Source organism: Pongo abelii, chromosome 12 (genome assembly GCF_028885655.2).
Source record: "Pongo abelii isolate AG06213 chromosome 12, NHGRI_mPonAbe1-v2.0_pri, whole genome shotgun sequence".
NCBI classification, from domain to species: domain Eukaryota; kingdom Metazoa; phylum Chordata; class Mammalia; order Primates; family Hominidae; genus Pongo; species Pongo abelii.
In genome coordinates, this window is record NC_071997.2 from 24,752,631 (window position 1) to 24,765,831 (window position 13,201).

General features: G+C 59.6%; 1 protein-coding gene across 1 annotated transcript; it reads right to left on the reverse strand.

Moving 5' to 3' along the window:
- Positions 1–6,957: 6,957 nt before the first annotated feature.
- Positions 6,958–11,409, reverse strand: ADRA2B (adrenoceptor alpha 2B). Its single transcript, XM_002811646.6, has one exon. The coding sequence runs from the start codon at positions 10,787–10,789 to the stop codon at positions 9,434–9,436; it is 1,356 nt and encodes a 451-aa protein (XP_002811692.2). The 5' UTR covers positions 10,790–11,409; the 3' UTR covers positions 6,958–9,433.
- Positions 11,410–13,201: the final 1,792 nt, after the last annotated feature.

The window sequence follows — 13,201 nt, forward strand, 5'->3', positions numbered from 1 at the left end:
AGCATGGGGAGCAATGATGCCCACCATGAAACCAGGCAATCAGACTCACAGGCAGCACCAGAGGCCATTCAACTGTGTGGGCTCAGGCAGTGCTTGAACCATCCTTGCTTTGCTTTCCATGCTCCTGAGAGAATGGGACCTCCAAGTGCCCCTGCATCCCTTCACCACCCTTCCTGCCCGTCTTCAGCCTAAGTCAAGGTATGCTGGCTCAAGAAGCTCTCACCCTCACCAACACCTACCCTTCTCTCTGCTCACTGGCTGTGTTTCTGATGCAGGCTTCTCCAAATATCAGAGTCCTCCTGGGTGCCGACATTTGACCCCTGGATGCCCCTACTGCAGCAGCAGCACAGGAATCCTAGAGGTCTCCGGAGATGGCCCTCTTTACTGCCCTGGATGACACCCCTCACACCAGGGTGGGCAGCCCTTTCCCCTACACCACCAAGGACAAGGCTGGGGTTCTCCACAGATCTGAGGGACAAACGGTTTCATCTTTCACACCAGCAATTGTTTTCCACCTGGGACTCCCTGCAACTTTGTCTCTAGTCATGGAGAGAGCTCTGGGGCCCATTATTGATGTCTGGAATGAGCACAGCAAGAAGGGCATAGGCTCACATGTGGCACATTTGACACAGCTGCCTGAGAACCTTCCCCTACTAGCTCTACACTGGAGAGGGCCTGCTGAAGCTCTCCATGGGAGAGTCCTGGAGCCCATGGAAGCATGGGGTGAGAGCAGGCAGGACACAGGGCAGAGTCCACCCTCCTTCCATCAGGCCTCTGAGCAGGAGTCAGAGGACAACTGGGGCAAGGAGTTCTGCCCACCCACTTTGAAGAGAACCTGAGGGTCCAGAGGATTAAATGTAATGGGTCTGCCATTTGCAGGTGCCCGTCTGTACCTTCACACTCTATAGGAACACCTTACATGTCATCTCTACCTCTCAACACGCTCCCCAATCTTAAAGTAGTTGATGTTATCCCATTTATTTATTTATTTTAATTATTTTCTCCTTCCCTTTTTTTTTTCTTTTTGATACAGGGTCTTGCTCCATTGCCAGGCTGGAGTGCAGTGGTGCAAGTACAACTCATTACAGCCTCGAACTCCTGGGCTCAAGCGATCCTCCCACCTCAGCCTTCCAAATGGCTGGGACCCCAGGCGCACGCCACCACACCTGGCCAATTTTAAAAAATTTTTGTAGAGATGGGATTTCACTATGTTGCCCAGGCTAGTTTCCAACTCCTGGGCTCAAGTGATCCTCCTGCCTCGGCCTCCCAAAGTGCTGAGATTTCAGGCATGAGCCACCACACCTGGCCCTTTTTCGTCTTTCTTTTTTTTCTGAGATGGAGTCTTACTCTGCCGCCCAAGCTGGAGGTGCAGTGGTGCAATCTCAGCTCACTGCAAGCTCCGCCTCCTGGGTTCACACCATTCTTCTGCCTCAGCCTCCCCAGTAGCTGGGACTACAGGCACCCACCACCACGCCCAGCTAATTTTTTGTATTTTTTGTAGTAGAGACGAGGTTTCCCCGCGTTAGCCAGGATGGTCTCGATCTCCTGACCTCATGATCCACCCGCCTCGGCCTCCCAAAGTGCTGGGATTACAGGCGTGAGCCACCGCACCCGGTCCACGTGGCACATTTTAAATGTGAGCAAGTCAAGGCTCAGAGAGGTTTAGCGGTCTGTCTGAGACCATATATCTGGTAAGCAGTAGAGCCAGCTGTGACTCCAAAGCCAGTACTGTTTCCATGCTGCTCCAGGCCCCAACCATGCTCTCCCTCTGCCCATGCCCTCTCTGTCAGGCCCTGTCTGAGCCTCTGCTCTCTGGGTCTGTTCCCTGCCACCACCTCTGCAGATGCCCTGGTGCATCCCGGGTGCTGTGGGGACAATTCTCCTGCCTCTAGCTCAGCCAAGGCCAGGATGGAATTTTCCAACAGAATTTCTCTAGGAAACTATGGAGAAAACAAAACAAAACAGAAAATGAAAACCCCAAATCACAGACACACTCCCAGAGTCCAGGGTCCCCAGCCTTAGATAACCAAGGCTGCCCCAGTTTGCTGGGAAAACTCACTTCTCCAACAAATATTTACTGGGCACCTGCTCCGGGCCAGGCTCTGCCAGAGGGTGAGGAGCACAGGTACAGACAAGGTAGCCAAGTCCCTGGCCTCTTGGGCTGTCCTCTCAGGGGAGGTCCCTGGGCACAGACCCAGCCCTGCTGGGGTGAAAGCAGGTCTGTTGTTAGGAGCTGCATCTTCTCCTGCATCATCCTGAGCCATGACCCCATGGGAGCCCGGTTTCCCAGAGCGCACCTCCTCACTTGCCCCTTCCAGAGTATCTCACCCACTTCCTCCTCTGTTGCCCCCCAACTCCAGTGCCCCTCCCAGCCTTACTGTAGACACCATGTCCCGCCCAGACAGGTGGCCACTCCCCTCTCCCACCCGCTTCCACCTGCCCTGGGGAATGTCTTTCAAGATGACCCTTCTGGGGCTCAGCCACCTAGATTTCCCCAGGACACAGGTGAGGGGTGTGACTTGAGCCCATGTGGGGTTGGTGGATGGAGGCTATATGGGTGCAGGCGGGAGGGCAGAGGAGGAAGCTTGGTGAGCAGGGAGGGGAGCTGCTTCCTGAACAATCAACAAGTAGAAAGGTGGGGGGGGGCGGGGGGCAGGAGGCCTTGGTTTCCCCTCATCTCTCCTGGGGCAGCACCCAAGACATCATTAGAACCATGCTCCTGTCTGACCCCCTCACTTGACAAGAAGGCATCTGAAACCCAGAGAGGTGAGCAGCCTTGCCCAGGGCCACCCAGCAATTTGGTGGGCCTCCTAGGATCACATCCTGAGCCTTTGGACCCCGAGACAGCTGAGGAATCCCTCAAAGAGCTGCCAGCTAGGTGCCCACCCAAATCCAGCTGCCAGGCCAGCAGGGGCAGAGGGGCCACAGCCTGAGGGGATTTGCAGCTGGAACAGCTGCATCAAAGCTGCACCTGACAAACAAGGACCAGTGGAGCCTGCTGCTGTGGCTGCTCCACCAGCCTTTCCCGCACCGGGAGGAGGAAGGCTGTGTTTAACCCTTGGCTCCCCAACAATTGACTGGGGAATCCAAGCGGCGGGCCCAGGTAGTCTCTCACGCTTGCTTCACGGCTGGGCTGGGCTGGGCTGGGCTGCGACACCAGGACACCTGGATCCCCCATGCCACAGCCCAGCCCTCTTCCCTCTTGAAGCAGCTCCAGTCCCCATGGGTGGGGAGCAAATTCCATCTGAGTCCCAGCTGCTCTGAGATTGGTGGGGTCCACCCTGCAGCTCCAGAAGGGGGCCTGCCCTCTCCCTGGGGAAATCAAAGGTCAGGACCCTCGGCACCTCCCCCGCCTGCCCTGCCAGAGAGCCGGGGGCCCCATGGGCTGCCGCAAGGACAGAAATAGCCCTGACTTTCCAGGGAGGGAGGCTCTTTTTTGGTCTCCAGTGTGTTCCGGTCCCCTCGCAGGCACCACTGCTCCATGGAGCCCGTAAGCTCATGAAGAGCCAGCACCATCCCCCTGGGCAAGGCAGGGGTCAGGGGATCAGCAGGAGGCAACAGGAGGCTCGGAGGAGGGGGAGTCGCTGAGGACCCGGAAGTGGGAAGGGCCAGGATGGGGGAAGGGAAGAAGGGAGGAGAAGGGAGAGCAGAGGAAGGAGGGAACGTAGACTCCCAGGGGGTAGTGGTAGGCAGTAAAGGGGCACCTCATCTCTGAAATCACTGCTGATCAATCGCTGGCCTCAAGGCCACGCCAAGGGCAGGAGCCTTTGGCCAGGGTCAGTCCAGGGTGTGAGAAGATCAGAGCAGACAAGCCCGGGGGAGGGTGCGAGCTGACATCCAGGCCCTTCCAGCACTGGCCTTCTGACAACAGCCTTTCCCAAGCCCAGATGGAAGAGCGGACGGATGTGGGAGCACGAAGAATCCCAGAATCTAATTTTAGCCCAGAGCTCCCCGCCTCCCCTGCTGACAGTGAGCAGAGCCTGGGAGGGTGGTAGCCTTGCACCCCCTGCCAGGGCTCCTGCTCTCGTGGAAGGGCCAGCCAACAGGGAGAGCTGCTAAGAGTGGCTGGGGTCAGCAGGTGAGGCTCCCAAGCTCACACAGGGCAGGGGCTTTGCTGGACTGGGAAGGACCCAGAGCCTGAGCTCTGGTGCTGGAGGCAGGGCTAGTGAAGAGGCAGAGGTTGATGCTGGAGGCAGGGCTGTTGAGGAGGCAGGGCTGTTGAGGAGGCAGAGTGAGGCCAGTGGGTGACACCACTGAGATGAGATTGGGTACGTTTATGTCCTGGTTCTGGAAGACCTCAGCCAATTGCCTCTGCCTCAGTTTCCTTGCCTGTGAAATAGCCATAGTAATCACATCAATTTCAGATGATGCGTATCCAGCCCTGGACCCTAATGTCTTAGGACTGTCATGATTGCTTTCACCATGGCACATCTCAGAGGGCCCCAAACCCATCTGTTACTCCAGAACTGGTGCTTAACTTTGCGCTGAGGTACGAAGGTGAGGAAAACACCACCGCCATCCTTCCCACGAGCCTGACACTACGAACAACTGATTAACTCCAGGAACCTTCATGTCTGGACCTCCCAGGGAGCTGGGGCAGGGGGTGACAGTGGGGGGAAGGCAGAGATGGAGCCCCAAGCTGGGGAACCCTGGGGACCGCAGGGGCAATCCTGCGTGGGCAGACAAGGACACCAAGGCCCAGAGAGGGACCGAGTCCTGCCTAAGGACAGCCCAACAGGTGGTGGCAGGGAGAGGACATGAATCCTGAGTTCCCCACCTCCCCCTGCCCTGCCGCCCACAGCAACCAGGATCTGGGAGCAGAAAGCCCCACCAGTGCCAGGGAAGCCAAAGGCTGCCCAGGTCCAACTCCAGCTGGGCAGACGCCTCCTCCCCAGCCAGCGGCAACCCCATTTGCAGGTGGGAGCTGGGCAAGGTCTCACACCCCTTGCCAGTGGCCCCCCACACACAGGGTGGGGACCATGCAGAGGATGGGGAGAGGGTCCAGGGCCTGATGAACCCACAAGCCTCCTGCACCTTAAGCACTGACAGTAGATCAGCCGGGCCCTCCTGCCACAGGTCCCTTCTTAAACAAGGGTCAGGAGTCCCTTCAGCCACAGTGCTCCAAAGAGGAGTTCTCAGCAGCCCCAAAGTTCTCAGCAGCTATCCCAAGGTAGAGCTGGCTCTTAAGGCCCTCTCAAGGGTATTCTTGCCATCTAAGGACCCAGGCTCTCAGAGGGGAGGTGCCGCTGTGGGAAATTCCTCATCCTGCTCTGCCCAGCTCCTCTTTAACTGCGTTCTGCAGCAGCGCCTCCCTTCCAGCAGGGAAGGGGTCTTAAGAAAGGGGTGTCTGGAAGGATGATGTGACCATCTGAGACAGCTCCCATCCACCTGGTGAACTGCCAGGTAAAGCACCCCTGCCGGCCTCACACCTGCCCCCACACCCACCACCCTCACCTCCAGGTGACTTGCCAGGATTATTCTTGGAGGCAGAGGGCTGCACCCACCCCACTCCCACCTCTACTGTTCTCAGCCAGCCTGATCAACCTGTAGCCCTCAGATGGGCTCAGGGTGAAATCAAAAGCACGTCCTACTCATAGAGAGCTTCAGGAATGGAGCATGAGAGAGAAGAAGGCCTGATCGGGAGCCAGGTCCTGGGCCCAGCTCCAGCTGCACCCTGTTAGCCAAGGGGCCTGGGCAGGTGCCTGAGACTCCGCCCCCCAGTTCCTCATCTGAGAACTGAAAGACAGCAAAATGGGGACGAGCCAAGCACAGGTCCTGCCACACAGCTGACTGTCAGTGGATGTTTCCTGAATGTGGGCCTGTTATTCCTTGAGTTCGGATGCAATTCCTTCAGTGTGAAAGTGTGGCATGATGGGCAACCTGGGTCTAGATCTAGATCCAACTCAGCCAGCTGTGTCTGTGTGACGCCCTCTGAGGCAATTCAACTCCTCTCTCTGGGCCCCAGTCTTTTCCTTCATACAATTCAGCGGTTGGACTGAGCTGTCAGGAATGGAAAACCTGGGAGACACCTGCCATCAATTACATAGTCTGTGGCAGTGACAGACATGAACAATCGATCACAGCATAGTCACCTGGTGAATCCATCCACATGCAGTTTCAGGATCTTCAGATACCCAGCGCCACTGAATGAGAACTGGCTGAAGAGATGGAATCACAATTCTTCATCACCTGAATTTCATAGTTGTGTGATTTCAAGACTTAGAGAGGTCACTTTAAGTCTCAATTTCGTTTTTTGTAAAATGATCATTCTCAGCAAGGTTGTGAGGATTAATGAGATAATGTATTCAAAATGGGCTTGCAAACAGTCCTGCTCTAGGAGGGGTACCTTTCCACCACCATTTCCAGAGTCGGGGCAGGGTTCTCTACTCCCAGGCTCAAGGGCCTGCCCCTTGCAGACACTTAAGCACTGGGGTACAATGTGGTCCAGCAGAAAGAGCCTGGGCCTGGATGACCTCAAGCAGGTCATTACAGCCTTCTCAGCCTGCATTTCGCTAGTATAAAATGGGCTGATACTTACCTTACAGTCAGGCATAAGGATTAAGTGAGGTCATCAGACAAAACCAGAAGAGCCTGGATCAGTAAAAGGGAGTCAATGAACCATCCTCATCTACCCATATCAGGCCTCTGGGTGTCAGCAGTGGGCGCTTCGGCAGGTGTGGGGAGCTGAGAGCAGAGCAGGGCATGTCTTTCTTGTTAAGTCCTCAGCAAAGCCCATGTCCCCATGTCTGTCAGTGATGGTGGGTACACTGGAGGTCTCGCTGGTTGTCCCTAGCAGAAGCATGGCCCACGCCAGTATGGAGGTGGTGAGAGTGAAGATTCTGGGCCAATGTGGAAGTAGAGGGGTGGCCTCACACTGAGGATTCTGGGGCTTCACTTGTCCTCCTTCCTCCCTCCCCTCCCTGGGCTGGCCACTGGCGCTGGCCCTGCCCACAGCCTCCTGCTGCCAGCCTGCCATCTGCCCCCCTGCCCATGGGACCAGGCCCACCTGGTTCAGGCCCCGGGGACTGCCCACTCTGTGGCGACTAAGTAGGGCAGGAAGGCTGTGGCACCAGACCACCCAGGGCTAGCTTGGGGCTGTTTTCAAACCCAGTCACAAATCCACCAATCACATCCTTTACACATGCCCTTCCCCCTACCCAAAACACCCTCCCTTCTTGCCTCTTGTTGTACTCCTGCTCTTCCTCCAAGACCCAACCCAAAGGCCACCTCCTCCAGAAAACCCTCCCTTTTTTTCCCTCCCAGGGAGCCAGTCTCAGGCTCCTCCAGCCACCCTCACCCATTGGCTTGTGATGATGAGTAAGGATGCTTTGTGGACAAAGACGGGTAGGAAGGGCAGGGGCTTGGGGGAACCAGCCAGCCACATCTCAGGGAGGAGAGGACTACTGGCCCTGGGATGGAGCCCCGGGTCATTGGGCCAACACCCAGAGTCTGCTGTGCCAGTGGCTGAGGAATAACTGCTCCAGGCAGCCCTTGGGCAACAAGGACACCACTTACTTATTACAAAATATCCTTTATTGATAAAATAGCTCAGAGTTTAAAAAAAAAAAAAAAACCTGCATGTCACAATAAGAGGTCACAGGCAAGAACACTGGGGGTCCCACGGGGCACACACAAGACCAGCCAGCAGAGGGTCACAGTCAGTCCCTCTCCTGGCCCAGCTCCCCACCACATCCCAGGGCGACGCTCTGGCCTCAACAACCCACCGAGGACCAAGCTAGGAAGCCTCCCACACCCCAGGAAGGACTCCTTTTGGTCCCCTCCATTCTCTCTACACCCAGAAAACTCCCTCAGTGCCCTTCCAAATCTAACAGGTCCATCTGGCCCATTCCCCTGACACCTGCCAAGCTAAGATGCCTACTGGCCCAGTGTTGAAGCCAGGCCCTCCCCAAAGGAAGGCCGGAAAACCTCCTTTCCACACTTCCAACTGTTCTGGGTGCCAGGTTTTGGGGTGGGACTGAGAACCAAGAAGCAGGGGTCCTCAATGCACAGCCCCATCAGCATTGCAGGGAGCAGCGTGGCTGGGTCTGAGGCAGTCCACAAGCACCCACCTGGGGGGATCAGTTGTGGTTCACAAGGACTCATTTGGGGCTTGGAGACCTGGCTGGGCACTCCAGTGGAAGGCTCCCCTAGGGGCGCACCAGGCTTTCATGCCAGTACCCCACCTGGGGGCGCTGCCACCTGTCACAGCCTCTCATCTTAGACTGTTGCCAAGGCGTGGATATTTTGGGCTGTCTTGGGGAAACAATTTGCCTCCTTGATGACAGAAGACTTATCCCCCACTGGGGAGGCCCAAGCCACTAAAAACCCTCTTGGTGTTGCAGGTGAAATGTCGAAACATTGTCATGTAGCATAATAACTCAGAACTTTGCAGCCACAAGAACACATTCTCAAAGAGATCCTTTAACTTGAAATAGTGATTCTGTCTGCCACTCCCAGCTTCCAGTTTGGGGTAGGAATTCACACACCCCAGGGACAGAACAAAAGTCTACAGGAAGACAGGTGGTGGTAAACACAGAGGAAAAGGATTTTTATATCACCGGATAATCACATTTTTGGTTCTCTAGTGCATTCCCCCACAGAGCTCAAAGCTTTCTGCAAAGCCTTTCATCTCCCTGCAGCAAGTAGGCGGCGAGCTATTGTCGCCCCGATTTTTGCAGGGGGTGAATGCCAGTGATCGGGGATCTCCCGTCGAGGCAGAGACCAGGCCTCCAAGACCGCCCCAGCGAGGCATCCACGTGGCCACCCACCTGCTGGAGGGGTGCTGGGTAAGGAAGCCGATCCATTGTTCTGGGTTTTAAAGGAACCACAGATCCGAAAACAGGCGAAGGGGGAAAGGAGGGCCCAGAGACAGTGCCACCCCATAAGCCCCCATCCCAGCACCTGCCAGGGACCGCGAGTGCCTAGCGTGGGTGATCAGTCTTCGTTTCTTCCTCCCCCTCAGCAGCAGGCCCCACTGGGAAAAGTGGAAGGCTGGCTCCGTGCTCTTTGTGGGTGGGGGGGAGATGAAAAAGAAATGAAAACACCACAAGCAAGTGACCTGCCAGGAACACAAGGTCCTCAAGAAAGGGAAGCCCAGACATTGGCCTGGAGAGCACGGGGCTCTGGGAAGAAAGTGCTCTCTCTTCTCCTGGTCTTGGGTATGTTCCAGAGGATTTGAACCACCTCCATCGGCCTGTGCTCAAGGAGAGGGTGGAGAAGGGGTCCCCCACAGCTAAGCCGGCAAGGGGAGCCTTCACTGGGACCCTTGCTAGCAGCTCCCCTGCCCACCTCTCCCAAGGGGTCCCTAAGATGAGGCCTGCAGGATCTGGGCAGGGAGCAGAAAGCCCAGGGGATGCAGCCACACACAGCAGGGCAAGAAGCAGGGTGGCCCCAGTGCCACCGCACCAACCCCACAGGGGCAGCACAGGCGGGCTCACCAGGCCGTCTGGGTCCACGGGCGGCACAGGATCCTCCGGAAGGCACGACGGAAGTCCTGGTTGAAGATGGTGTAGATAACAGGGTTCAGTGAGCTGTTGCAGTAGCCGATCCAGAAGAAGAACTGGAAGAGGCCATGGGGCACCTTGCAGTGCTTCGGGCAGATGGCGCCCAGGCTGTAGCTGAAGAAGAAGGGGAACCAGCAGAGCACAAAAACGCCAATGACCACAGCCAGCACGAAGGTGAAGCGCTTCTCCCGGGTCAGCTGCGCCCGTCGACGCCACCACTGCCCACCTATAGCACCCACGCCCCTGCCCAGGAGCACCTGGCCACGTAGGGTGGCCAGCACCCGGGAGCCCTGTGGCTGCTGCAGCGGGGGACTGCAAGCTGAGGCCGGAGACACTGGCACTGCCTGGGGTTCACACTCTTCCTCCTCCTCCTCCTCCTCCTCTTCCTCCTCTTCAGCTTCATCCTCTGGAGATGCCCCACAAACACCCTCCTTCTGGCCCTGACTTGAGTTGGGAAGGGCAGCCCAACTGGGTGGCAAGGCCCGGGTCCCAGTATCTTCAGAGGTCTCCGCCTCCTCCTTCTCACCAGTGGACTTCGAGTGTCCGTTGACCTCTCTGGCAGAAGCCAGAGAGGCCAGGGTTGGCAGCTTGGCTGAGGCCAAAGTCCCACCACGGTCGGGTCGGGGCTGCTTGGACTCACCCTGCCCAGGCCCCCTCTTGGCCCTGGGACCTCTGCGGTTGCTGCGTTTGGCGATCAGGTAGATGCGCAGGTAGACAAGGATCATGATGAGGCAAGGAGCAAAGAAAGATCCGATGCTGGAGGCCAGGATGTACCAGGCCTCCTGGTTGAGCTTGCACTGTGGGCGCCCACGCGGCTGGGGGCCCTGGTCGCCCTTGTAGATGAGGGGCGGCAGCGAGATGACGGCGGCGATGAGCCACACGGTGAGGATGATGCACTTGATGCGGCGCGGGGTGCGCTTAGAGTTGTACTCCAGCGCGCGGCTCACGGCCCAGTAGCGGTCCAGGCTGATGGCGCACAGGTGCACGATGGACGAGGTGCAGAAGAGCACGTCGAGCGCCAGGTACACCTCGCACCACGTGCGCCGGAAGTACCAGTAGCCCAGCAGCTCGTTGGCCAGCGAGAAAGGGATGATGAGCGTGGCCACCAGGATGTCGGCGGCGGCCAGCGACACCAGGAACAGGTTCTGAGGTGCGCGCAGCGAGCGGCTGGTCAACACAGCCAGGATGACCAGCGCGTTGCCGAAGATGGTAAAGAGGATGAGGAAGGTGATGGCCGCCGCGATGGCCGCCGTGGCCTGCACGGAGTAGGGGTCCTGGTGGTCCATGGCGGGGCGGGACGTGGGCAGAGGGAGCGCTGCCCGCCCAGTGCGCAACGTGGGCGACAGTGCTGCCCGGCTCGGCTAGAGAAGAGCGTCGCCCCTTCGGCGGCGCCGAGGGCGCTGGAGCCCCATGGCCTGGACGGGCGGGGCCTAGGAGGTCGGGAACACCCAGGACCAGCAGCCGCCCTCCTACATCCTCCTCCACCGGCGCCCGGGGCCCCTGCCGTCCGCCCCAGAGAAGTTTCCCAAGTTGTCCTGCCGCCGTCCCCGTCCCGCCCGGGACCGGAGAAAGTCGCGCCCTCCCGCCACGCGGATGCCGGACGCTCTGGGGGCGCGGGCCGGGCTGGGCCAGTTCTTGAAGGAGGCGCAGAGGACCCTGCGCCCGCTCAGCTCACAGGCTCTCGCCCCAGCCGCGCCTGCAGGGGAGCGGGGAGCGGGGAGCGCGGCTGGAGGAGGGCGGAGACTGGAGGCGGGCGCGGGAGCGGGCGGGAGACGGGAGGCGGGGCGGTGGGCGGACCGAGGTGGGCTGAAGGTGCGCTTCGCGGGAGGCGCGAGCTCCGGACTTCCCGCGCCCGGACCCCGCCCCGCGCCACTGCCAGCCTTCCTCCCGGCGGCCGCGCCTCGGGAGAGCGGAGGGGCCCGGCGGCCGGGGTCTCCGGCCCCCGGGCAGGACGCGCGCAGCTGTGGAGGGGTCGGTGGGTGCCGGGAGCCGGGACGCGGAGCTAGCGCGCGGGCCGGCACCGGGACGGGACCCTTCTCCTGGGGGAGCTGGGCTGGGCCGGGCGCCGGTGCGCGCTGCTCTCCCTTCCGCCGCCCGGGAACCCGCAGGGAGGGCAGGGCGGGCATGGGGCTGGGGCGCCGGGTCGTAATACACCACAACCCCGCCCGGCCCGGCCGTGGAGACGCCCTGCGGAGAGGTGGGGGAGCGGGGAGCCGGTCCCGACCCCTTCCCAGGCGCTGCCCCTCGCGGACGGGCTCCGTCGGGCCAGCGCCGCGCGAGGAGGGCGCGTCCCGGCCTGCGAGCGCCCCCTGCTGCCGCCCGCGGGCCCAGCCCGTCCGCGGCAGCCCGGGTCCCGGAGCCACCGCTCGCAGCCTGGGTCTTAGGACTTCGGCTTCTTGTGTCTCCGCAGCTGCCTCAGTTTCCTCCATTAAGGGCAAAGGAGGTAAGAGGGAATCTGGCTTGGACTCGAATCACAGCATCAACTGCGATTCAGCCAAGGGTTTGTACGGGGCACAGGGCGAGCTGCCGCCCCTTAACTAATGCGAAGGGGAGGTCCCTTCCTGGGAGTAAAGCAAGGAGACCTTGCGGTGGGTGGGTAAAGGGTGGGGCCTTTGTCACACAGCTCCGAGGAAAAGCAGGTCTCAGGGGCAGCCGTGAAGGGAGGAGCGTCCCTCCGCTTCTGTAGTGACCCCGGGGGAAGGGGTTGACCCTCCCTTCCTGCTGCGGTCCTGCCCCACTTACACACTGAAGCCCTTCTGGGGGTGACAGTGGAAAGAGGGTTGGGGTAAAAAGAAACTTCAGACTAAGGCCCCCCACTCGCCTTCAAAGAGCTATGAGCAACTGTTCTCCCTCAAGGCCCCAACTCACTCTCCCTGCCACACCGCCACCAGCTCCAGCCTGGGCAGCCCTGAGGGCATGTTCCCCCGGTTCTGGAGCCCCTAATGTCATAAGCCCCGCCTCGAGCCAGGCCTCTTATTCACAGTCCACGACTCTGCAAGGCAACTTCTGTATAAATAAGCACCAATCCACTTCTGACGGTGGGGCTCCCCCAGGCCCCGTCCAACCTGCTGGACCTCCTCTCCTCCCTGCCCCCTCCATGAGAGCAGAGCACGTGGCCTCACAGTACCCACAGACAATGTCTAGCACCTCCCCAGGCTCAGGTGGGAGGTGCCCCGTCTCGGGTACCCAGACCAGCACCCCCAGCCACGGGGGGGTGTTGGGACTCGGTGCCTCCTTGATACCCCCATCCCTGTCATTCTGACAGACTCCCCAGCTTCTGGTGAGGTGCAAGTGCCCACAGCCCATGGGGTGGATGCTGCCAGGGCTGGGTTCGGACAGGGCAATCAGCCTCCTCCCCACCCCCAACCCCAGGCTTCAGCTCAAAACCGACCACTCTGCTAGACACAGTTTCCTGGATGTGTCTTTCCCACCCTCTGGGCTGGGCAGGGCCTGGGCACCGCCTGGGCATACGTCACCAGTGATGGAGAGATGCCAGTAGCTCTTTCCCTGAGGAAGGACAGAGGGTGGCCACGAGAGCCTGGGAGCAGCTACTTAGGCAAGTGCCTGTCCATCCCGGGGCTCCCAAGGCCTGCACAGTCTGGGCCTGCTAGAGGCCCACGTGGGCATCGGGAGGAACCGCCTTTCCACCGTCTCCAACCACACTTGGGCTGGGGGCCAGTGAGCAGCTCCCCAGACTC